This window comes from Molothrus ater, chromosome 6 (genome assembly GCF_012460135.2).
Source record: "Molothrus ater isolate BHLD 08-10-18 breed brown headed cowbird chromosome 6, BPBGC_Mater_1.1, whole genome shotgun sequence".
Taxonomy (NCBI): domain Eukaryota; kingdom Metazoa; phylum Chordata; class Aves; order Passeriformes; family Icteridae; genus Molothrus; species Molothrus ater.
Window position 1 is genome coordinate 30,568,583 of NC_050483.2, and position 26,473 is coordinate 30,595,055.

At 38.7% G+C, this 26,473-nt stretch overlaps 2 protein-coding genes across 2 annotated transcripts in view; one reads left to right on the top strand and one right to left on the bottom strand.

The window, feature by feature from the left end:
* The first annotated feature begins 2,303 nt into the window (after positions 1-2,303).
* SRP14 (signal recognition particle 14) lies at positions 2,304-5,506 on the top strand. Its single transcript, XM_036383880.2, has 5 exons — positions 2,304-2,373; positions 2,846-2,918; positions 3,664-3,776; positions 4,307-4,339; positions 4,678-5,506. Exons 1-5 carry the CDS (start codon positions 2,350-2,352, stop codon positions 4,765-4,767), a joined length of 333 nt encoding a protein of 110 aa, XP_036239773.1. The 5' UTR covers positions 2,304-2,349; the 3' UTR covers positions 4,768-5,506.
* A 714-nt stretch (positions 5,507-6,220) lies between these two features.
* Positions 6,221-26,473, bottom strand: part of EIF2AK4 (eukaryotic translation initiation factor 2 alpha kinase 4) — a 38,655-nt gene continuing 18,402 nt past the window's right edge. Inside the window, exons 20-39 of the mRNA XM_036383879.2 lie at positions 25,893-25,943; positions 24,617-24,853; positions 23,900-23,975; positions 22,151-22,272; positions 21,685-21,734; positions 21,432-21,600; positions 20,835-20,951; positions 20,363-20,428; positions 19,666-19,836; positions 18,939-19,073; positions 18,735-18,842; positions 17,870-17,998; positions 16,450-16,536; positions 15,057-15,169; positions 13,485-13,543; positions 12,320-12,411; positions 10,232-10,300; positions 9,567-9,611; positions 8,368-8,492; positions 6,221-7,164 (exon numbers count right to left, since the gene is read on the bottom strand). Coding sequence (XP_036239772.1) covers positions 7,110-7,164; positions 8,368-8,492; positions 9,567-9,611; positions 10,232-10,300; positions 12,320-12,411; positions 13,485-13,543; positions 15,057-15,169; positions 16,450-16,536; positions 17,870-17,998; positions 18,735-18,842; positions 18,939-19,073; positions 19,666-19,836; positions 20,363-20,428; positions 20,835-20,951; positions 21,432-21,600; positions 21,685-21,734; positions 22,151-22,272; positions 23,900-23,975; positions 24,617-24,853; positions 25,893-25,943 — 2,076 coding nt within the window. The 3' untranslated portion in view covers positions 6,221-7,109. The remainder of the gene's footprint in view (positions 7,165-8,367; positions 8,493-9,566; positions 9,612-10,231; positions 10,301-12,319; positions 12,412-13,484; positions 13,544-15,056; positions 15,170-16,449; positions 16,537-17,869; positions 17,999-18,734; positions 18,843-18,938; positions 19,074-19,665; positions 19,837-20,362; positions 20,429-20,834; positions 20,952-21,431; positions 21,601-21,684; positions 21,735-22,150; positions 22,273-23,899; positions 23,976-24,616; positions 24,854-25,892; positions 25,944-26,473) is intronic.

Here is a 26,473-nt window from a genome sequence, read left to right on the forward strand (position 1 = left end):
AAGTTGTGATTAAGGCTTCTCCCCCAATTAAATTGTGACATTCTGGCATGAAAAACAGCTTCAAGATCGGGAAGATAAGCTAGCACACATGCACACATGCAAAAAAAAAAAAAAAGTCCTCCTTCTTTCTTGTGGAAAGAAATTCAGCAGTTCAGTGGAGCCACTTCTTTTATTAGCAGTGAGACAAATATATTTTCCAAAAAATTGCTGATAAAACAACAGATTTGGAAAACATAAACTTCATGCAACTCTCTGGAGGTCTTCACAGCAGTTTCCTCTTTGTCCCTTCTTCCAGCATACAGCAGAACCAGAGCTTTAGTGTCGGACTCCTGCAAGGAATCTGCCTGGAGAGGTGGATGCCCTGTACCTCTGCACAGTCTCTGATGGGGCAGCTCCACCGCTGCTGACACCTCAGCTACACCAAGATGGGCACCACTATGGCCGCAATGTCCCGAGGGTGGAGGTACACCTCAGCAACAGAGGCAGTGCCTCACAGAGTGGGGGGATTCAGGGAAAAAACCTCTGTGCTGTCCTTCCCACAGACACTGATGGTTTTGGTTGTGTCAAAGGTTTAAGACAATAACTACACATAATGTTTCTCCACCTTTATAATGAAGAGCTGTGGCACAGAGCAGTTAGGAGAGCAGTTCATGACAACACAAGACTTCTCTAGTGAAGTCAACAGTCAGAATTCAGGTGACAGTGGTAGTCCCTGTGTTTCAGCTACGAGACCACCCATCTTCTCTTCTGGCAAGCATTAGTGGAAATGTACTTCTGCCTTCCAGTGCCTGTGACCATGGTAGTTTCCAAGGGGGAGTGTGTTGCAATTGTTCTAGTTTTTCCATTTCTGCTCTTCTTTCACAAGTTGCCTATAAAAACCTGCAACACTTTTACATTGACCATGTTCTGGACTCTCTTGAAAACACAACCCTGCTCTGATTTCTGACAAAACAACCTCTTGTAGTCAGGAGTGTGTTATGACTTCTCCAGTGAGCAGGCAGGGTTGGGGGAAGTACGTGTCAGCAGTGACTCCATGCATCCACCCATCTTCGCTTGGTGCGCCCACTGATCGCAAGCTGGTAGGGGCGGGGATCATCACTTATTACACTTCTACAGGGCTTTGGCCTTCAGTACTTCCAACCACAGCACTGATGGGGTCCCCTTAGAATGCTTGTTTTCAGGAGGCTTCAATCACTTTTTCATGTGATTTTTTAATGCCATGAGAAACAATGGAATTTATTTTACTGAAGTCTTTCCTCCTTAACTGCAAATAATACAAATGCAAAAGCATCAGGAGGATGATACCATCCACGATGTGGGGAAAGTAGTGCTGGATCTCTACACTTCCCTTGACTCTGACATAGTGGAGTTACCCTAATAACCTGGTAGATTTTCAGAAACCATGGCCATGTTGCAATTACCTGCTTGTTGGGCATTTGTTTCCTTGTTCTTTAGGCAGCTCCATTTCTGTGTGTGCAATCACAGCACCCTCTACTGCCTCCCGCTGAACCTGCAAAGGACCGCGAGTAGTGGACTCTAAAAAGGACTTTTGGAGTGACTAGGCTTTCTCATTATCACGTGTGGTTCAAATTACGAAACAACACCCCCAGCATGAGAATAATAATCCAACTAGGTTCTGTCTAGAACGCAGACCAGAGCCCATATATGAAAAGTATGAATTCCCCCAGGGATTCAAGCACCTATCAGCCTGAAAGCAGTTTTTTCTTTTAATCTGTAAGGCATTATCTTCCACTTTTGTTAGGTCCATGAAGGAAAAATAGATCTATTTTCCTAGTGATAAACACGAAAAGACGCTAGATCACGTGCTACTCCTGTGTGCTCCTGCACCGACTGCCACGGGCCTGACAGAAAACTCCCATTACAGAATCCAGCCCTCAGGAGCCTCAGGTGTCAGGGGTGTGAAGTGCTCTCTCGGCCCTGCCAGCCGCAGGTTTCCCCTCTGCTGTTTTAGCACAAACCCAGGGGTCTGGTTCGTTTAGTCTCAAATCCCGCCCTTCACCGCCAGCCGCGCTCAGCGCGGCCCTTTGCACCAGTCTCGCCTCACGGGGGGCGACGGGCCAGTCCCAGGTGAAGCGTGCGAGCGCCTCCCGGGACCCGGGCACGGACACCGTGGCACGTCGGCTCCGCAACGCGGTCTCTGGGCCCCGGCAGCGGGCGGAGGAACCGCGCCGGACCCAGCAGTGCAAGGGGCGGGGCCGCAGGAATAGCAATGGGCCCGGCCGGGCCGAGCAGGGGGCGGGGCCGTCCCGGTCCCGCCCAGCCCGCGCCGCTGACGTGGCGCTGCCCCGCGGCGCGCGTGCGCAGGCGGCCCTTCCGGAGCGGAGCAGGATGGTGCTGCTGGAGAGCGAGCAGGTGCGGGGCCGCGGCCCGCCGGCAATGGGGGCGAGCCCGTGTGCCGCCGCGGAGCGAGCGAGGGAGGGAGGGAGGGAGGGAGAGAGGGAGAGAGGGGGGCCCGCGAAGCCGCGCGGAGATGCCGGGCCCGCACCGGTCCCGGCGGCGTGGGAGCCGCTGCGGGGGAGGGGAGGGGAGCGGAGAGAGAGAGAGAGCGGAGCGGGCGTCACGGTTCCCGGGGACTGTCTCCCGGGGCAGAAGCGCCGGGGCCGCGGGAGGTCCGAGGGCTCAGAGCTCGTGTTCGGAGTCAGAACCGCGGGCCGGGCCGTCCCCGGCTGGGACTTCGTGTCCTGCAGCTTCAGCGTGGAGAAAGCCGGGAGTTCGCCTCGGTGCTGCCTCCCGCGGGTGGGAGAGAGCCCGGGCCCGGCCGTGGACAAGAGCTCGGAGCTCGTGTGGGGGCTCCCAGCCACGGGCACGTCTCTTTCTCTTGCAGTTCCTGACGGAGCTTACCAGGCTCTTCCAAAAGTGCAGGACTTCCGGGAGCGTTTTCATAACGCTGAAGAAATGTAAGTGTTGAGTCTGTTACTGGGTTAAAGAGGTGTTAATATGAATCTGACTGTTGTCACCAGGTATTTTAAGCGATAGGAGCTGTAATCCAGGGTATCTGAAGACAAGAGCAGTCATGGGAACAAACCCGTCAGCAGGAGCACTGATTAGTGCTATTACTATTAGTCCTACAATTGTTAGCTGTAGGACTAATAGTACTAGTAGCATCAGTACTAATAACCTTTGAGTGAGACTGTATTTCAAACTGCAGGACATTCAAACTAGGATTTTCTGATTGTTAAGCAGTAAGTTAAAATCGTTTGTTTTCTGTAAAAGGAGAATTCTGATGTGGTTTTTGTGATGTTTTGTTTTCTGATGCTGGTTCCTGTTAGCTGGCACTACTGGAGAGGCCGAGGCAGGAGGCAGCAGGGTGACACGCGTTTAAAGCATGCTGCTGCTCGAGCAGACAGGGCATATAGCACGTTGAGGGGAGGATTGACTTCATTTTTTCTGGTAGATGTAATTTACAGAACAGATCTTTCTGGGGTTCTAGAGTAAGAGCAATTTGGCAACAGTATTAGTTCAGTTGGCCTGAAATTCCAAGGTGTTTTACAGATCTGCTCATGAGCAGTTTTTAACACCTCATATCAGAAGTCATCTGTTGATTATTCTCATTATATGAAATGAATATTCTCATTAAATGAAATGAGAATAATGAATATTCTCATTAAATGAAATGAGAATAAAAATTCTTTTTCAATGCAGATGATGGTCGAACAAAACCAGTTCCACGCAAAGGCCATGTAGAAAGTTTTGAACCAGCAGACAATAAATGTCTCCTGAGAGCAACTGATGGAAAGAAGAAAATCAGCACAGTGGTAAGTGATAACTTTTAAGTTAGAAAAGCTAGTGGCTCTGTGTGTTTTTGATTTAATGCTCCATATTTTAAGTGAAACTTGAGAAAATGTTAACTGATAGTTGAAAACCTGATGTGTGTTTACTTTGAATGGGGGATTGGGAAAGGCTTTAGCTGACTTTAGGTCTGTTCTGTGATATGACACAAAGAAAAACGTTACTTAAGAGAAATAGCTGAGAACGTGAGCTGCAGCATTTTATGGCCCCACAAGTGAATCAAACCTTTCTTTGAATGCTTTCACATTTTTCCCATGTGAAAACATGTGACTTAGGGATGAATGGCGTATAGAGGGTTTTATTAATCAAGGAGTGTTTTCAGTTTTCTAAATCAGTGGAGTCCTATGACATACCAGTACAGCACATTGACCACTGAATGTTGATCCAACTGTTGCTAAAAAGACCAGATGGTAACTGGTGGGTAAACATGTACTGATACTTGGCCTGTAATAGCAGACAGAGTTTTCGTGGTTAACCTCCAGTATTACTTTTGTAGGTGAGCTCAAAGGAAGTAAATAAATTCCAGATGGTAAGTTTTTTATGCCTTCATCTTCCTTTTCTGTAGGTAGTAGAAGTGGTCTGTTGCAAGCAGTGGGCAGCTGTGAACAGGTTGATTTCTTGCTGAACTGCCACAAAAACTAACTGAGACTACCCATTTATCTTAATCTGTTTTTAAAATATCCTGTTTTATTTTATCTAACCTTGTATATTGGTTTAAACAACAGTATTTTCCTAGTGCAGGGTGTAAGAGCATGATTCTCTGGGAAAAGACAGATAATTGGCCATTTGTAATACATAAAATGTTATCTTGCATATTGTCATTCAAGTATTTGGGGTTCTTTTAAATGGTTCTCATTGTTTTTTCAGGCATATTCAAATTTGCTACGAGCTAACATGGATGGCTTGAAGAAGAAAGACAAGAAAAGCAAGGCCAAGAAGAGCAAAGCAACACAGTGATGGGACAGTGTGCTACCATCGCTATTATAGACTTGACCCTTGCTCAAAGCAAAGTCCATTTCTTTTTGAGTTACCACTTGTCTTTGGCTTTCCTTCCAGCAGGAAACTGGGATATGATCAGTACTTTTGTTTAAACTGAGAGCAGAGGTGCTTTTTTTGGGTTGTTGTATGGCAGGAGGATGTACAGCATTCTACTGGAATAGCTTTACACTCAGCTGGTTTGTACTTACACTGCTGCTGTGTTCTCTGCAGTGTAAAACCTGTCTGGGGGGGTAGCACAGGGTGAAGAGAAATGCACCATTTCAGAAGCAAAACAAGACTGGAGCAGGAGCCTCAGTGACAGATGCCCAGTTTTATAGATGAGCCTCAGTAATTCTAGGGAAAGCAGGTGCCAACATATTATCAGAACAGCTGCTTTCCTGTTTCTGTCTTAATCTGAGGGCTGTGTCTACATGATGCAGTGCAGATATCCCCAAGGCAGCCAGCACAGTGCTCGAGTTCTTGCAGAGCTTTACTGCATGCTGATGCAGCTGTTCTGACCTGGGCTCGGGGTGGCAGGAGGGTAGGACTCTGCATCATGCTCCCTTCAGACATAGCTTAGAAATGGTCCTCACCTAAACTTTTTTTTTAAAAACATCATCCTTCAGTATATTCAGGGATCTGAATTTTCCTTCCTTCATATGAACAGATGTAAAAAGTAAAGATGTAATTGCTCCTATTAAAGATAATAAGAAATGGACTGTGTGTAATGGCTGATGTGACTTGTCATGGTGAATTGCTAGGAATGGCACAGTTATCTGTGTCTTTAGGATTGTATGCTGCTTTGGACATTGCTGTTAGAACCTTCACAGTTCCCAGTTTTGTGGTTTGTCTTGCAAGTTGCCCCTATGCATTTTAACTTCGTCACCTTTGCTACAAGAAAGGGTAGAAAAAGTAGGTAGGTATTTATTAATGTAATGAGTCTGCAAATGGCAATCATTTGTTTTAGAGAAAGAGGTGTAAGTTTAAACAAAAGGTACCAAGTGGGGAGGGAAGGAAAACATCAGTGTACTTCCAGAAATCCTTAATATTTCTGTACTTTCCTCCAGTGTTTGGTGTGAAATACAGTACATAGTTAACTATGACTCCTGTAAATCATAGTTTCTCAGCTTCATTCTTCCTGATGGGTTGTGCTACAGTTTAGCTTCAAGAAGATAATTATAATACTTCCATCATTACTATAACTTCAAACTTAATCTGACAACTCAGGTAAAGAAAGTTAGTTCAAAACTGGTTGTGCCTCAAGCACATGCAGGTTACTTTTTATCTTTAAAGTCTTTGGTTTAGGTTCTGCAGGTCTAGAACAAGTGTTCTGTTTTAATCAGGTCTTCATATTGCAGAAGCTGCTTCTTGATTTAAATGCAGAAGTACAGACAGGACAAGCAAAGACAGCCAGGCTTGTAACAACTCAGTCTGAAATTTACCATATTTTATACATAAATTGAAATAGTAGGTTAAAAAATACAACTAAAATCAACACACAAAAGGCTTGTAATGAGTATTTCAATACGGCTCAGCAGTTTTTATTACATAAAAATTCCTCAAAAGTGTTTAAAACAATTTTCATTTATAATTCTAGAACTGATGTTTCTTGTTGCAGTACTATTGTTGCATAAAAGGCATTCTGAAACAATTTTTTACAAAAAGTAGTTTCACATCTGTACAGCTGCTTTGTGTAGCATAAGAGGCGAGAACTACATGGCAATACCTGTCTGTGGCTCTAGTCAAGACTTGCTCCTTAATTGCCTATAAAACAACTAATTCCACATTTTGAAAACATTTAGTTTTGTATTTGTTGTGGTTTAGGAATGTCATTCTCTAGTTTGGTGCTCCAGGTGAATGAATGCATGTGCCACCCACTAGCTCCTCCCCCTGCTGGTGGCCAGAGAGGAGAATTGGGAAGCACAGAAGGTAAAGAGCACAGGCTGAGGTAAGAATATACTGGAAACAGCAATGAGATAAGAAAACAGTAACAGCAACAATACCAGTGGCACAGAGTACAGGAAGGGTGAGCGAGTCCATAGAAACAACTGGACCCAAGTGCTCCCTCTGCCATGCTGTGCCCACCTGGAATGGTGTGAGGTGGTACAGATCAACCTCTGGGTTCTGGCCATGCCTCCTAGCTACAGCAAATATTAACCTTGTCCTGGCTAGACCCAGGCCAATATTATACATGAAATGCAATCTGGACACAGAAAAAGGCCCTAGTTGCCTGTCTTGCATTATTGCAGCTTTTTGAAATTCCTTTTGACAAAACGCTGTTGTCCATTTGTAGGAGCATCCCAGAAATGATGCTTTAAGTACTAAAACAAAACCTTGTATTCATCTCGATAACTGTACAGGATAAGTGCGGAAATCCTGCAGGGGGAAGGAAAAAAGAGTTTTAGTATTTTGAAACTGCAGGTTTGAATGCTGCAATTCCTATGACAAATCCTCAGAATAAGACAGCAGCAAAGATTTAGCAGAAAATCAGTAAGTTTTAGTTTGTTTGGCTGTGACTGCAATTTTCCCCTCATCTTCTTTCCACTGATCTTGCCTGTTCAGTTTTCACTCCAGTGATCTGAAGGCTTAGGGCTAAGTAGTGCTCAGGCCCCAGATGGGATAGGAAGATAGTGAGGGTCTGTATTACATTCATACCCAGCATTGCATGGAGTATTATTTGGGAGTAGTATTCTGTTGCTCACAGCCTTGGAAGTCCCATGAAGAAAAATGCTTCACTTGATAATGTAGCTTAGTAAACAGCAAACCTGGAGCAATTTTGGTGCATTTGAGAAAAGGGAACCAGCTTTAGTCTTATTGAAAGGTTAAATAGTACTTTCAAGTGGAACAAAGGCGTAAGTACCGAGGTCTCAAGTAGACCAGTACATGCAGCATTTAACAATTTGAGATTTAAAACTGGACATGGTGGATGTGTCCAGACTATCTGTATCAGCCTTGCCAGAATCCAACAGGCAGACTATGAGGTGAACATAAACGTTTTTATGCTTACAAAACAGAAATGGGCTTTACTGTACATGTTGGGAGAGCATACTTTATGTTTGCATGAAACTGGGCACTCACCTGCACCTGACTGCCATGGTATTATTTCAGAGCAGGAGGAGTTAAATGTATTCATGAGTTTTAGAGGACAAGCTGAGTCTCTCTGATCAGAAAAGAGGGCTTTTATGTAGCAGTATAGATGTATATATTATACATAATGCATCTATATTTACATATATAGAAGTATATGTACTATATATAGCAGGATACCTGACTGTGCATAATTGTCTGCTATTCATTTCTATTAACAAAGCAAGTGAGATAAAAGTGGCAATATATCCTAGAACTTATTGAAAAGACTTAGAAAAATGAAGAATTTATATTTTATCTGTAACTGAGGGTTAGTGACCAGTCCTATACTTTTGAAGGAACTATACACATTTCCTGAGTATTTCTTTTTGCCTCAGAGAGAGGGGAAAGTGAAAGACAAGTTAGGAGCAGCTTATCTTCTAGTTTGAATATAAAAAAAAAAAAATGGAAAAAATCTAGTTTATGTACCCATAAGAGTTTTAACAAATTTACCTCTTTTCCATTTTGAGACTGTAAATTTCATCACAAATTGCTTGTAAATATGAAGATCTCTGCTTGGGCCATCGTGACATCAGTTGTCTCACAGTAGCATCAAAGGCTTGTCTATCTCCATCAAGCTAAGGAAAAAAATTGACAGGGAACTATGCTACTCTCCTACTTTTGTGAAGGAAATACTTCTCCCAGTAGGATGCAGCCTTCTGAATACTGTGTAATGTCAATGCTCTAATTAAACAGCTTTCAAACATGATAAATGTCAACAACATGTGCAACTTAATTCCTAAAAAAATTAATTTAGTGATCAGTTTCTTAACACATTTCAGCACAAGCAATGAAAAGGGCTGTGTCAGCTTGGCAGTGCTGGAGAGAATACAGTAACTGTGATGTAATGGTGATTGAAAGGGAATGATGTAAGCTGATCATGTGCATATGTATTTAACATTTTTTTAAGTAAAACGTGATAAACTACCTCCATGATTCATACAGACTGAATGAACAAAGTATTTTGAAAATGTTTTGAAATGTTTCACTGGGTTTTGGTTACCAGACCAGCACTGCTTCAGAGAAGCAGATAAAAGGTATGAAAGTAATAAATGCACTTCCAGTAGGATGCCATTCTTGAGTTTGGGTTTTTAGAGGGTGGAGAGGCATCCATCTCTCTCAAGCTAGTGTTGTCATTGGAGAAAAGAAGAAAGCTTTGTCTTTGGTGTTGTCATCTTTCATGCACCAATGACCAGCTCCTGAGTTGCTAAAGGTGTCAATATAATAAACAACCCTTTTATATCTTGGCTTCACTAAGGGATGTTTCAGCTACTGTACATGAAACAATTGCCTCTGTATTTTGGGTTCTCCTTCATTAAGGGCTTCAAGGAACACCTTTGTTGAAACTGCTATTAATGCTTATTGGTTTCTGAAAAAGAGCAGTTAAGATTTAATTTTAGATAACTATTCTTGGGGGAAAAAACCTCAGAGCTTTGGATTAGGACTTTCTAATGTTGTCTTGTGTAACTTGGACATTTCACAAAAAGTTTTTCTTAGTCAAGCTTCCTGGGTAAAAAAATCTTTTTTAAACCTAATTCAAACTTGAAAGAAAAATCTAGAATGGGTGAATTTTACAATTCACTTCACTGGGAACAGAATTTATCATCTATTGTGTTCAGTTAGAGTTCTAACAACATTACTTAATTGCTTACCTCTAATGATAAGAAGTGTATCACAGTTGCTTTTGGAAGATCAACCTGTAAAAATATCAAGAAATCAATACTTAACCATTCTCTCTTATCAGTTTGCCAACTAGAGATGAGCTATACTGAAGGGAGCCAGATCTTTTGATTTCCAGAGAAGCATTCATGCTGCTAAAATGGGAAACTTAGTTTAAAATGATTAAAACATTTTTAACCATTCTTGACAGATTCCATTATGGAAAGTTGCACATAGGTGCAGGCCAACAGGCAGTTATGTTTCCTGAAAAGCATACACCATTTCAAAGTCCTTTGTGACATGGTCAGTGAAGTCTAAAAGCCATATACAAACAAGAGCTATGTTTGCTTAAATGGAAGTGCAAATCTAGCAGGAACAAGTTATTACATCTACCACAATAGTTGGTGTATTACAGCTTAAGAGCTTACATGCTTAAATGCTTGTTATATTTTATTCCATGCAGCTGTCCCATACACACAATTTGAGACACTTTTCAAGTATCAGAGAAACAGACCAGGGGTCTTACTCAACCTGAAGTTTGACTCATTTGGTTATCACTAAAGTGAGGCAATTAGCAGTGGTTTGTTCCAGATAGGAACGGCACCATCCACTGCAATTAAGGATTCAGAATTAGTTCAGGCTTCTGCCAAATACTTACTGCTAAAATCTCAATCTCACTTGTTTTTTGTTGCAGGCTAGAAATGAATGTCTGAAGTCTTGTTTGTACCTGGGAACAAAAGATGGGCAAAAGTAAAATATACAGCTTGTGAGACAGGTTGGGAACACTGTTTTCATACTGCATAGGTGAGAACAAAATAGGCTGCTTCTAACAAGATGTAGAACTACATCATATTGAAACAAATATTTAATATGATTTTCAGTAAAAATTTCACAATAATCCTTGATGAGCAGAGAGGAAGGAGACTGGAGCTGAGACACTCTTGACTCAGTGGTACACACTTGACAATACTGGTTCTAAAGCAGACAGAACAACATGGATGCTTGCATAACTAGTGAAAACTGCCCTCTGTTTCTGGGTGTTAGATAACTTTCAAAGGAACGTGAGAACCTGTGACTGGATGCAGTGAATCACCTCCATTAAAGAAGGAGGATGGCTTTTGAAAGCCAAACCAAAATAAGGGTCATGCCTTGTAACACCTTTTATCAGAGCAAGCTAGGGGTCCTGCAAAGGTAGCACTTTAAAAACGTAGTTGCAGGCTTGCATTATGTTGTCTTTTCTACCTTGGAAAAGTTGCTTTTACATATTCAAAACCTGAAAACAATAAGTCTGTTTAGCTCAGAGAGTAACATCCATTTCTTTATTTGGGTTCTGAGAACTATTAACTGGGGAGATTTTTTTTGTTGCACATCCAAGTTTGGACTGAAAAGGGGATAAAATGACAGTTCTGTTTTACCATGTACTCTAAATATCTTGAGGGTAATAATGTTAAACAAGAAAATTCTGACATTTGTTTCTAGCATCACTGAATGTTTTCTACACTACTATAGTATCAAGTTTTAGGCAGGTTGTAGGGTTTTTTGTTATTGTTTTGGTTTGGGGTTTTTTTGTGTTTTTTTTTTTAAATCCACAATTTTCTTAGGCCTTTAGTTTGAGACAACTTAATGAAATAAAATGCATGAAGTACCTTTTACAAACATACTACAAATTAAAAGTATGATGACCTTGCACCTTTGTGCTGGTTTTGTCTGGGGCAGAGTTAGCTTTTTTCACAGTGGCAGTTATGGGGCTATCTTTTGGATTTTTGCTGAACACAGGATTGATAACAGATGGTTTTGTTATTGCTGAGCAGTTAATCACTGATAAAGATAAGTAAGGAAGCAATAGATGGCAAGACTATCAGCCACAGATGTAGGGATCAAACACTATTGTACTAAAGTTACAGGAATTTTCCAACATCTTCCCTCACAGCTGCACAGACTACTTCTTTTAAAACAATATGACTTGTTTGATAACAGAGCCAAGGCCTCTTTCTCCTTTTCGTACAGCCACGCTGGTGGGGAAGCTGGGGGTGCATGGGAGGTTGGGAGGTGACACAGCCAGGGCAGGTGACCCCAGCTGACCAAAGGGACACTCCAGACCATGTGACATCATGCTCAGTGTATAAAGTTGGGGGAAGAAGGAAGAAGGGGGGACATTTGGAGCGATGGTGTTTGTCTTCCCATTCACCATTAGAGCTGATGGGACCCTGCTCTTCTGGGGATGGCTGAACACCTGCTGGCCCGTGGGAAGCACTGAATTCATTCCTTGTTTTGCTTTGCTGGTGTGCACAGCTTTTGCTTTCCCTTATTAAACTCTCTTTGTCTCAACCCAGGAGTTTTCTGGCTTTTATCCTTCTGATTCTCTCCCTGATCCCACTGGTGTGGGAGTGAGTGAGTGGCTGCTTGGGCCTTGGCTGCTGGCTGGGGTTAAACCATGACAACCTTTAACACACTTCAGCATTTAGGGAGGAAGAAAAACAAAAGGGAAGTTCCAGAACCAACAGCTCCTAGAAAAGTATTTTAGTATGCACGCACAATGATAGCTGATGTCACAGATAATCCCTAAAATCCAAATTGTTAGAAAGAGTGGTATTTGCCTTCAACCACCTGTGTTGTTCCTAGTCTAATTTATGAATAAAGAACAAACAGGATGAATTTGTTTAAGTTAGGTGATAATGAAGTATGAATTCTACCATTCCTTAACTTCTAAGGATCACTTCTGAATACTTATTTGATGTGTGTGTACCTGAATTTCTTGACGCCGCCTGGCACTGGCAGACAATTTTTCAGGGGCTATAACACTAACGTTAGGCACTGTTCCGTGTGATTCAAACACACCTGAAATGCAAACACATCATTTTAGTTCATAGTATTTCTTTATACAACAAGTATCAAGAAACAGAAAATACACAAATACTACAAATACTATGCTAAAATCATTGTAGTACAGGGATTAAAAAACTGCTGAAAACCTCCAAAATCTGACAGGATAATGAGATGTGCACATAAATTCTCAAACACTCACAACTTTGATGGACTGGTTGTTAAGACTAAGAAATTTGGTATTTTACATCACTGTTCCCTGAAACTAAGAAAAGGTTCCAAATGACTTTCGTAATTTCACAAAGGAATGCAGAGCACCTAATATCAAAAAAAGCCATTACAAGAATGAGGTGACTGCTTAATGCTCAGTCCCGTAACAGAATCACTGACAAAATGAACAATAAACACCAGCTTCTCCAAATAACAAAAATTACCATTTGAAATGGCTTATTTTGAAATCCAAATTTCCACTTCTGGTAGTCACACACACACACAACCAACCCGCCAAGTTAAACATGGCCTCTTTCCCTCCCTATTATGCCAAAGTGTGTCTGTGTGAAGTGTTTCTTGAAGAATCACCACCATCACACACTGTATCAGTGCTCAATAAAACAAGATGCAAAAATGCCAAACTTTAGCCACAAAGTAAGCACTTAATATTATTCTTTAGGTACAAACTTATCAGAATAAGGAATGCATATCCACAGCTAGAAAGGGAAAAGCATTTTCATTTGGTCTCAATATTTTAATAATCACAGATCAAGTTATTTTTCATCAAGATGACACTTAAATTTCTCCTCAGCTAGAAAATTTGGCGAATTTTGGCTTTCCCAGCCTCTTCGATTACTGTATCAATGAATGCTTGTATGGAGAATATTCTGCCCATTGGTCTGAGCACTTAGTTTGGAGAAAAAGTCTGTTTAAAATCAGTTGGAACAATATCTGAGATTAGGAGGCAGTGCCTCTAATCAGAGCTCTGCTATAAAACATTTTCTTATTTTGCCTTTGGTACTATTCTCCTAAAAACCAGTTTTTGAGCAGAAAGAGGAACAGTTAGTTTGTATGTTCTGTAACTAGATATTAAATACCTGAAATATTAGTAAATGATCCTTTTTGATTTGGTATTGAAAGATTATCTGCGGTTTCTCTAAAAATAAACAAAGACAGTTAAGGAAGATACAATTATAAAGAAATACTGTAATAAGACAGTAGTTTCAGATTATCATAGATAGTTAAACTTAATTCCAACAGATAAAGAAGTCTGCAGATAGTCCCCAGCACACATTTATTATTCATGAATCAATTTATTCAGGAACTGTCAAGAAACCATACAAAATTACATTTAAAATCAGGTCTAGAAGCAATGCTCCCTATGGATACAAAAAACATCCTCCCTATCATACAAGAGTGATTTATAGCCTAACACAAAACATATTCTTAGAGTATTCTCTCTGAGTTATTAATTTAATCTGCTTCTCACAGGTTTCTGTGACATAATACTAAAGTATAAAAGTCACATTTATACTTAAGAGCACACATATTCAAAGGAGTCTTCAATAGTTAGTTTGGATACCTTTACTTTCCACATTCAGAAATTCATTAAAAGAGAAATTTCCCAGGGCTATTACAATCAGCTATTGCATTTCTCTGTTTAGTGATACCATGCAAGGGTTTTTCTATTCTGCTTTCAGGATTAGAAATAAGGTAACTTTTTGAAAGAATGATTTTCTTTTACAGCTTCTAGTAGATCTGTCACAAAGCACCTGAGGATCAGGTTAGTTGCAAAATAAAATACTAAGAATGGCTGAGGCCAGAAAAAGGAGAATGAGAGGTGAATAGCAGGAAACAACAACTGCTTGTATAAACTATGCTTGATTTCAGTATTTCCAAGCTTAATGATTTCCTTTATTGTTAAGCCTAGTCAGAAAAACTGGATGGCAAATCTGTTAAGATTCTGAATTCTACTTTGTGTGACTAATGCATGTCTATTCCTGCTGTCAGTGCATACATACAAATATATCTGGATGCATGTATAATTACAGACTTACAGGGGGCTATGTGTAAGTGACAGCTGCGCTGCTTGAGCAGTACATTTCTCTACTAACTAGTCCTGTCATTTCTGTACTAACTTCCACTGGTGACTGTAAATAGTAATTTCAATGAAGCCAGGATGAAGGGGTTTTCCTGTGTACCTCAAGTCTTTGTCAGGTGTTACTTTCACTTGTGCCATCAGAGCATACAGAAGTGCAAGAGTTACACCTTCATTTCATCATACCAATACTGTTTCAGAATGAAAGGGATTTGCTGCTTTAATTCTTTGATTACACAGTACACAAAAGCAATGGACTTCTGCTCAGTAACAGGAACTTGCAGACAGCCAGACAAAAAGTACTGCTGTTCTAGCAGCTTTGGGGTAACTGTGTGACCTTTTAATTTATGAAGCACTATGGATGTGTGAATGTAGCAGCAGCTAGGGAAATCAGTTTCTTTCTTAATCTCAATACAATTCTGTAACAAAACCTTTTGCTTTCTTTTCCCCTCAAAAGAAATTCAGCAATTTCTTTACCAAGTAAAATTAAAGTTTAACTCAGCATATACAAACATATCTAAATCACTTCTGATTTAGACTATCCACATTATTGACACATTATACTGCTTACCTACTGCATCTTTCGTCACCGATTTTCAATTTCAGTTTCTGGATCAGGTGATCTACTAAGTCAGACTCCAAAATCCTTTTCTCTGTCTGCCTGTCTTTCTCAAAGGATTTCACCTATGATGTAGTTCAATGGGTCTTAAGATTGTTGATTCTTAAAATGGCATACAAATAAACTTATCAAACTTAATCAAAACCAAACTATTTCACCCATTAAAGGTGAAAGAGTCAGGTAGGAAGCTATTATCATTACCAGTCAATCACTGCCAATTAAATCTTTGATCAGATTTTTTTCTGCCAACTACTGATTTATTCTGCATTCCCAAAGCAAGGTTGGCTCCCTGCATCTAATGTGATAATTAAGTTCTAAACAATGGTTTATAATTAAGTATCATATTATTAATATTTTTATTCAAATAATTATATTAGAATAAAGCTTGCCTTTCAATTTGCAAGAGTTAACTCAAACATTCAAAACTTAGGAATCTGCACCTTCTTTATTGGCAAGAGGTTAATCAGCAACACCACCATTCACCTCATTAACATCTCCTTTATTGGTTTTGCTTCAATAAAGCCATATTTAAAAGAACACTCTACAATAGGCTTGTAGAGGACTTTGAAATATCACTGTGTCATCACCAAGGTTTACTCATTCTTGCAATTATTGCTGTTACAGTAACAGAGTGAATAAGAAAAATGTTTTAGAAAGGCACATTGGCTGTTTGTGCCATATGCTGTCAAATGATTAGTATTTTTTCAGTCAAAAAATGAATCTTTGTTCAAAAAATAATGATCTTTTCTCTAATGATCCAGAACATTTTAAAACTTTCAACTTCAAAAAACCAAAGATACCAAAACCACAGGGTGCAAGAGTACAGAAGAAGAACAGAGTACATTCATATTGTGATAAAGTCCAGTCTTTGCATCCTAATCTCAGTTTATAGAGGTGAAGAGTGTGGTTCTGACTGACTGTTGGAACTACACTGATTTTTATAGATTTACATTTGAGTTGTATTTATTTTGTAACATGAAAAGAAACCGACTGCAAAGATTGTTAAGTCAACAAATTCATTTTGTAGATTTAAGGAAGTCAGAGACAAGAGAAACCTTTTTCCATGCTAAACCATCGATGGCACTGTCAAGCAATGTTTGCAATAGTTTTTGGACTTTCCTAGAGGGAAGGAGGTCTGTGAATAACAGTGTTATACAGGGATAAAAAACGTTTAAAATGTTGAAATTGTTCAGAACATTTCTATGACTTAACAACCAAAACTGTATTTACCTCAACTCCACTTATTTAAGTATAATTTACATTGTATTAATAATGACCTCAAAAAAAAAGTAGGACAGAGTATAAATCTGAAACACTATAAAGCATCCCCTGGTCCCATGCTTACCTTCACATGACTTCCTTCTTTCTCTGACACCAGAGCCACATATGTAATCCCAGAGCACCTGCAGTATTCCTGCAGTTCTTCCTGGGACTAAAGTGAGAACAAAAGAAGGGGAATGGGACATTATTTGACATCTTATAAAATGGCCAATTAAGTAACCAATCAGTCTCCTGTCTTTAATAAAGTAACTTGATATACAACAGTCACACAACTTCAGAGAGAGAAAAGCTTTATTAACAACTTGAGCAGATGAAACTTCATTATGCATGTATTTATCCACCCAAGGCTTGCTAAAATTGAAATCAAAGTCTATGCTTGGATAGAGAGAATGCCTAGGTCCTGCAGCCCAGGTTCCCACACAGAAGGGCTACCTAGACGTAGAAGTGCAGAGTTCAAGTAACTGTAAAAATGTGCAGTGCAGCATCAGGCAGACAGACACCACCCTGCTGCCTGCAGCTTTCAGTCCTGCATGGCTGGAGGTCTGCCACTAAAGCTGACTCCAGCTGGCTTCCTGTAAAACCAAGGCTATGCTGACTCAGCACTGCTTGCAGGACAGCATTAGACAGAGGCAAGAACTGATCAAGCAGTCATTCCTTATGGATCAAACAAACAAACAAACCAAACAACCCCAAACCAAGAAACTCCAGCCTACGTGATCATAGGAAAAGTATATAATCTAGAATTTTTAGTCCCAAGGGACTGAAATGATTGGAAATTTTATGGCAAAATAATTACAAAAAAGTCAGGCAAACTGAATGAGCTCAAAGCTTCCTGCCCTGCAGCACATGATGTGCAATGGGCAACTGCAGTCTCTCTCTTGTTAGTCACAAACTGGGACACTTGAAGGTGAAGCAGACTCATAATCCTTAAGTAAGTGCCACCACCTCTAAAAGGGACTTCAGTGTTGCCATGTAGCTCACTACATTCCAGTGAAGCAGTGCTGGCTACAGCTCTGTTTGCTTTCAGCTGGACATAAATGGGCCCAGCTCAGCTTGCCACTCTCTCTTCCCCTCCTACTACACATCTCTTCAAGGACTACATGGGGACCCATCTAGTAGCTCAGTTTGCTAAACTGTATTTCTAACAGTAAAATAATGTCAATATTCCCTCTGTACCTGAGTGTCTTTGGCCATCTGGCTATTTAAAAGTTGATGCTACTGTTCTGTTCTTGATGTACCCCCTATTAAGTATTAAATTTATTAATAGGAGGGATCCTTCTTCACACTTTTAAATACTCTGGAGGAATGCTGCAAAGCATTGAGACTTTCTTGACATTACTGTATCTGAATAGCACCCTACATGCTCAGTATTATGAGCCTCCACCTCAATAAAAACAGAAAAATACCCCAAAAAAGTATGGTTTCAGTCTGCACTAAATTGGAGAACAATAATACAGTTAACACATGGAGATAAAAAATTCTACCTGGGACCAGTCATACATTATTTCAGCTGGAATTCCTGCAGTCCAGAATTTCTGAACAATGTTGATAGCTCTACCCATTGACATCTGACCAACACTTACAACCAGCAGGTCACACGAGCTGACAGAAACCTGAAGGGAAAGTAAAATCAAGGAGACAATATTAGTCACAAGACCACCTTCCACCTAAGGTTACAAAGATGGACAAATATTCCAACATTTGCCAAAATGCATCACCCTAAAAAGCAAAAAAGGGATTAGATCCACCTGTATTGAGAGCTACAAGCCACCTAAGTCTGTCTGAAATTCCCTGAAGCTCAATCTTCGATGCAAAGCACCTCCATAGACTAACCTGCCAAGTATCCCTGCCTACTCTGTTCCTTCCTTCCCACTATCCTTGCCAAGGTTAATTTATTCTTATAGAGAAAAGAGAATAAAATACACATTTCACAACCAAGTGATTATATGTGACACTGTACAAAGTAGTCAATATTCTTAAAGTTTCTTTCCATCTCTAACTTCTATACTTCGATAAAGGGAGAAGTAGTAGGGGAAAAATAACACTAAATATCTACAGTTGTACTCTTCCATCTGAAAGAATACACAGTCTGAGAAAAACATCCCATTAAATTAAAAATAAAATGGTGTAAGCCTGAAGATCCTGTCTTCCCTTAATTCTCATTTAATAAATAGTTCTATGTAGAGAAACACAAAAGAACACAGGTCATCTTGATGTCTGCCTTCTATTTCAGTACAGTATTATTTTGGAACATATCTGAACATCTTATTTTTTGTCCATCTCTAGCTACAATTAGGTTATTGAACTGTCGGAAGTAAGCAAATTCCCCACTTCCCAAAAAAGACTTACAGAATCCTCCACACTGGAAACAGCAGCAGTTATTTTATCTATAGCTATGCTGACTCCAACAGCTGAAGGAACTGGTCCTACTGTCTGTGGCCCTCTAAACTGTGGAATCTCAAGACAAGAAAAAGACAGAATGGAAGACCAGTTAGTTATCTTGGCAAAATGGGTTAAAAAAATCAAAATATACTAGAAGAGATAAGCACATACCAGATGATCATATCTGCCTCCTGCAGCAAGAATTTCAGGCACAGTTCTTTGTCTTCTTTTGATGTATGCTATAAACTGAAAGATAATACCATTGTGCTGCTGTATTTTGTAAACTAGTCCCAGATTTATAGAGATCTGTAAAATAAAAACAAATATGTGCACATATATATTTAATTTCCTGTTAGCAGCATGGATTTAAAACATTGCTTTCACATAAGGAAGATCTATGGAAACATTCCTTATCTCCAAAAATTTAAAATACAGTGAAAAATAAGGAAATTAAAGGTGCTTTATTCTTACAGCATCTCAAGAAACCTGTAGCACAAAACCCAAACAGCAAGCTTCAAGGAAGGTGGAGGTCTTTAGTAGTCATTAGATTTCTGTCTTTTTAAAATATTTACAGTTTGTTTCAAAATTTATTAAATCCCCTCTTTTATGCTCTAAGTAATGCCTTCAGTCTTGGGTGGAGAAAGGAAAAAAGTTTGAGTGTCATTAGATAAGTTAAGCCAGAGCCTTCTGACTAGAAGAGGTCTTATTTTTAAAATGCATCTTTAATAAAGAAAAAAAAAAAAGGGGGAAAAAAGGAAGAAGTATCAATTCAGTATTATTTGCCATCAAGACACTTGCACGTGCTTTTTCTGTTCTAAAATATCTTTATTTCTTGGCATATTACAATGCACAGCAGCCCTGTAAATCCATTAATTTATTAGCAGAGCATTTTACAAACCTGAAGTTTTATTCCCAGTTGCTTTAACAGACCAATGATTTCCTCTAAATCCTTCATGCCATGCTTCAACAGCTGAGTGACACTTGGCTTTTGTTTTATCATTGTGTTTAGAAAGGGAAATACATTACTTGCTTCTCCCTTCTGCTCAATGAACTTATAGAGTCGAGAAAGCTAAAAACAAAAAAATAAAATTATAAGCATACATAGCAACACATACAACATTCATAATAGGTCCCATCTGAAAACAAGAAAAATATCTGACTTTCTAATTGTGGGAGTAAGACATGTGCCTTTTTTGTTTGTTTTGGCTAGCAGGCTGTTTTTACATAGTGGAGTTGAGGAAAGCAATAGGAAGACACAAGTCTCCGACTACCCAGAAGTTACCTTCAACTCTACGCACATTCAACGTTTGCAGAGAAGTTTTTTTAAAAGTTCCTCTCAGTTTTCTTTATTAAATACTTCTCTGTAGTATTCCATTTACCCTTTACTACTTTCCACATGTTTAGAGAACAAGCTGCAATACTGACTTTCAGAGAGAACAGAGAACAAAGTCAGACCAATTGCAAAGGGATTGACCTGAACAGCACATGTAACAGGTTATTTTTCTTCCTCTGGTTGATTAAATTACAAAGAAAATAAAATATTACTGACTTATGGCAAATTACAGGGAAATTAGCACTGAATTAAGATCACTTACACTAGATGATGTGAGAGAAAGATTACAGAACTTGGCTTCTACTTCTCTTTTAGTTAGCTTTTCAGTCTACAAGAAAAACAGATTAAATCAACATTTGATTGTGTTTAATGCATTATTGTAATTATTCAAATTAATTTCACTTATATTCTGTGCTTATAAAAGACCTATTAAAATACATTTTAAATTTAATTTTTAAATGTTTTTATTGACTAGCCTGTCAATTCTTGATTAGACAGGTGAATAATTCCCTCATTAATACACATTCAAGAATCATCTTAAACCATCCCAATCCAGAAGTAACAAGAAAGTAATTAATCAACATTTACAGCCCAAAGCCAACCTTTTTATGTATCTAGAGTACACTCCTGGTTAGGCTGGCAATGGGCTGTTATTCATTTTTAGTGATAGCCCCACAAAACAGAATATTCTACAGAGATGATTACAGAGGATAGGTTAATAACTAATGCCTTACCACAGCATCATAGAGAATGATGTAGACTTGATTGAGTTTGTCCTCTGGTATCCCACAGTGCAAAAGTATAGCTTTCAGTAAGGCAGTGTGGTTCAGATAAATACTGTAATTTCTTTCCTAGCAAAGCATAAATAAAGAAAAGGAGAAAGAATGAAAAAGCCAAGTTTTACCTGCATTCTGTTTTCTTAAAAAAAAACCCAACCCCCACAAAACAAAGAGGCTTCCTATACATTTAATAATAATAATTAACTTCAAACCATTTCTTTCACTACCTTACCTTTCATCTTTAACTAAAGAATGGCAAGTCTTGTCCCATTCTACAGTAATCACTTGTCTGACAGAAGAAAGACATTATTTCAATGGTACCATAAAGGATTCAGTTCTTTCCTTTGCACATAAACCTATGCTTCATTTTAAGTTTACCTAGGAAACACATCTTTTATGACAGTGTTCTATAAGTGACTATAGATTAAATGTGAAAATAGTTCTGTACAGCTTAAGGGAAGTATCCTTTTACAACACATCAAACTTATTATTGAGTTAAATTAAAATTTTGGGTGGAAAAGAGAGGAAAGGGGCTGATTATAGAGAATCTACCTGTAGCACTGAAAATTCTTGAATGATTTCTGAAATTGCATAAATTGTTTCTGCTATAGGCAAAAAGCTATTTCCAGTAGATGTAATGATGTCAAATGCACATTCTAGGAGTTCTTTGGGATGACAGCGGTCTAACTTCCGAGGTCTGAAAACTCGCTCTATACAGTATCTAAAGGAAACATTGAACAATCAATCAGCCTCTTCAGAAGTCACTGTCAAAGTCAGTGCAAAGTGTCACCCCTACATCTCTTACCTTTTCAAGTTTGATATGTTATTTCTAGCTACAAATCTTGCAAAAGGAATCTGAAAAACAAAATACATGAAAACTGTTGAAACCACACAGTTGGTTTGACTGAGCTCTGCAACTAGAGATGAATTATACTGTGTAGTTAGTTACACTTGTACTCTCCCAAGTGTAATATAATGCCTAAAACACCTGACATAGCCAAGTAGTATTAATCTAACCATTCTGCTGCAAGTTTTAAATGAAAACATTATTTTCACCTATGTTAAAAAAACAAACAAACAAACGCTATTTCTTCAAAATGTGGTCAGGGCTCCAGCTGTCAAGAGGAGGAGTACAGAACCCAGGAGAACAAGAACAGACATTGAAAGATACACTACTTCAGCAGCCAAAAGAAATGTAAGCTTAAACCAAATTCTACCACAGCACCCTCCAAACCCTCTGAAGCTTTGGCTGCAGAGATGATGCTACTTACTCTGAGGTCATAAGGAAGCATTACCAGCATCCCACTGTGATCCATGAAATATGAAGCTTCATTATGTTCATATAGTTTCTTATTCCTGGGCATCAGCAGTGGAGTATGCAGCTTGATGGCTCCTGCACAAAACCAGAAAACACTATTATCTCTCATTTCAGAAGAACACCTGCTTTTTACAAGTTCATGAACACCCTTGCAGGGCATAATTATGTCAATCCATAAGTGAAAAAATTACATTAAATGTCCTTAATGGACTTTCCTCTTCTATATTTAAAGAAAGAATGTAAAATTTTGTTTCATGCCTATGCTGCATGCTTCTGGCAGAGAGGCCACAGAAGAGAGAACTGCCAATTCCACAGCCCAGCAGAATCTTTACCTTGCCCTCCCTCTTTAAACACCACCTTTCACAAAAGCAGGCAAATGAAACAGATGAGAAACTCTGCAGTTACCAGTAACAATTACTGCTTTGGTCTAGAGACATTTCAATATAGAACAAATTTTGTTCAGACATGTTGCATCCTCTGTCTCAAAAACATACTAGAAGTGTTTGTGTTTCATTTTTAAAACCTCATGAATACCTTTCTTTTCCTGGCTACATTTTGCAACCATCTATCTGCATGAATCCAATCTTCACTGAAACCTAAATATTAATAATACCACTTATTACTGAAAAATTGTTTTCTGTTTTAATATTTGATTGAGAATCACTAGAAAATTTATTTAAGATTAACTCAATTAGATTTTAACTCAACATTAACTTTTAAACGAGAAAAGAAGTGCCCCAGATAGAAAGAATTTCTTCTAGCCATTACAGATGTCAGACACAATCTAATGGAAAGAAATAAATATCCAATCCCCATTTTTTTCCAAAAGCATGAAAACATTTCAGTCCTTAAAATTTCCCAAATCTGTCAAGCTTTAAGGAGCAATGGGAGAGGTAAACCCATCCTTGACTTTGTATTTCGCAGCTTCTCACTCTTTTGTATTGCCAAATTTTGATCATGCTTAATCAGATTATGATTTACTTGGAAAATGCAAAGTTTCCATTTCAAAATTCAGTATTTTTATATAAAATAGTATCATGAACACCTGTAAGACAACACAATTTATAACATTCCAAGTGAGACAGTGGCTGTATAAATTTCCTTCTCAAAAAATAATTTTAAGCGAATGCTATTATTAATGACTGGATAGATTCCTGGAAAGGAAAATGAGAGACTATTAAATATCATGGCATCAGCTTCAGCTCAGGAAGTTCCTGAACAGCAAAGCACTTCCAAGAATACATCACTGGAAGTACCCCTACATGCTTGCTTTGTTTCCATACTCTCCCTTATGCTCTTCCCATTCTGGCTGCTCAAAAGAGGTTACTGTGCTCCATGGATGCCTGATCTCCCACTACAGAGCTAGCCTTTGCATTCAGATCCAAATTTTGTGTAACAGGCTGTGCCTCTAAAACTTCATACAGATTTATCAGAACAACCATGTAAATTCAAAAATATAATTAAGACTTTCACTCTTCTTTCTGTAGGAAATGTAAATAATTCAGATTTTATATTAGTAGCTATTACTGGAATGACAAAATAACAGAAGAAAACATAGAAACGTCAAATGATCAACTACTGAACATGTTTTCTGATTTCTCTTACAGAAGTAAATCCATTCCATTCTCTTAAATCCATTCCATTCTTTTAAATCCATTCAATCACAAGAAAGGAAATGAATGACTTTTGTAAACACACCCACCGTGTCTTTTAAATATCCGGCTGACAATGTCACATACATGCTGCTGTATCTTGGCTGCCCAAATAGAAAAACTACCCTGAAACCATCACAAATAAAAAGTACATATATAATTCACACGTGATGAACATTCCATGTAGGCAATCATTCCATGTAATACAGGCAATAAACATTCTGCTATCTCATCCCACTACAAAAAACTGCAATGCTTACAGAATAAAAAATAACTAAAGCTATATGTAGCATAATTGTACTGTGTTACCTTTAATTTCTTTAGATTTAGAAAGATTCAAGAGCTGATAAACTAAGAAAAATCAAATCAATTAGAAAGCATCCAGGGTCAACACTTTCTGCTGACAACCAGTCAACCAATAATTTGACAGGAATTCAGAGTAAAGAAAGTAATCATCTGGACATAAGCTTAAAGCTCTAGCTGCTACAAACAAACACTGCTGGTTTCTTCACTGAAGAATGAATGTAAGGCTCAAATGGGAAGCAGCTATTGTAACCCACACAGTAAAGACTGTAGTTTTAAGTGGGAACCAATGTAAAGGTGAATCTTGAGATAATGCAATTCACTCAGAAATGCACAGTGAATTGCATTGAGATAATGCAATGCACTCAGAAATGCTACAGAAATGCTTATCCATATAAGCATATTTTAAAAAAATTCAACACAGGGAAAAGCCAAACCCACACCTCCCCTGAACACCTACAAACCTTCAGCATATCACTGTCATAAGTATAGTCTATTGCTGGAGATATTCTCTGTGCAAATATCTGACTCATCATGGTCCGGTAGGCCTTGCCATCCACGTTTGCTAAGGTGTGGTGGAGGACTTCATGGAGTTCAGACTCTTCCATTTGGGGTGGTGGAAGATGTTCACTTTTTAACAGCTCCACAGCAGTTGGTCGTGCTGCAGGATCATGGTTCAGGAGCCACGTAATAACCAATCTCTACAAATTAAATCAAAATTTTACAGATTAGAAACATTTTGCAAGGTAACAGTATTTGCAACAAACTTGGTAGTTATATCAATTTGATAACAAACTCTAGGACTCTACAGGGGAAAAGCCAGCAGAATCTGAATCTTTGGCATGGACATTATTTGCTTACTAAATTATTAGTATCTTTTATTATCATCTGAAAAAATTTACTAAACCACACAACATATTAGAAATGTGTCTCCTGGGATGACAAAATATGCAGTATCCTTTTCCTTTGATGTTCCATGGTATGCTAACTCGCATCTCTTTATCAACAAAATTAAGAGAAAGTTAAGAGGAAAAGCAGAATTGCATGCATGAAGTTAAGAGAAAAAGCAGAACTGCATGCATGAAATCAAAGATTTGAAAGGCACAAGTGTCAGAGTAGGAGGAATCTCCCTGGCATATTCCAGCAAAATGTACAAAATGGATATGTTTTATGGTACTAGTAACATGCAGATTGTGTTTTAAAAGCATAACACACTAAGTTAATACTAATGGTCAACAAAAGAGTTGATTAGCACAAGGATAAAGCCACCTAGATGGTCCAGAAAAGATTACACCGCTCCTTATCACTTCATTACTCTGCCATGGAGGCCTCCAGAACAGCTCTTGGCAGCTCTGTCAAGCTTGGAGCAGCCAATTGAGCTTTTGCACATCTCCTTCTGTTGTGTGACACATTTCTTTCAAAAAGTTTAAATAAAAAGTTAAACAATTGAGCTGCCATTTCTCTGAGCATAAAAAGTTAAAATTGTCTCCCAGAGCTTTAAGATGTGCCAGTGAACTCTAAATTTGTTCATGACTGTGCTCAGAGAATTCTGTAGGTAAATATATTTCTATGTCAACAATTCTTTTGAGGTTTAATTTCCTTACTTTGTTCTAATATCATGTAATAAGAACTTGGCAGAGAATACTAGGTGGGGAATTAAGCGGGAAATTAAGGGGCAAAAATTATAACCAATGTTTTCTGAGAAGGAATACCTAATAGTTAAAATATATTCAAAATTACCTGCTTTGCATGCTTGACTTCATCAAAGTCCTTAGGAAATACAATTGCAGGCTAACAAAACAGAAACCAAAATCCACATTTGAATTTTAACAAGCAGTCCAGATTGCTCAGATTAGTCTTACTTTTAAGTTCTACATATTAAACAGATAAATAAAGCATTTCCATTGCCCATGAAAAAAAAAAAAACCCCAATCAAACAAACAAACCAATCCCCACATGGCAAATTAAATTTATTTGAGGAGCTAAAAGGAGGATGAAAGCTCTGATGTTTTGTACAATGAAAGTACAACCCATAACCACAAGCATTTACCAACTACAAATAGCAACTTATTCCTGAGAAAGGCTCACCAGGCCTAAACCTAAGTATACTGAAGAGATGATTCCTTTATCTGACAAGTAATAATTAATTTCACAGACAGAACACAGACTGATGGCATTACCATCAGAATCCACAGTGCATTAAAGGAATGTCAGTGCACCAGCTCCAATTGTATTCTTCACTTTTCATTATATGTTTTACAAACCTTGTTTTTGAGCACTCCCTGTGGCAACATTTTTTTGCTATATTTTGCATCTTTTTG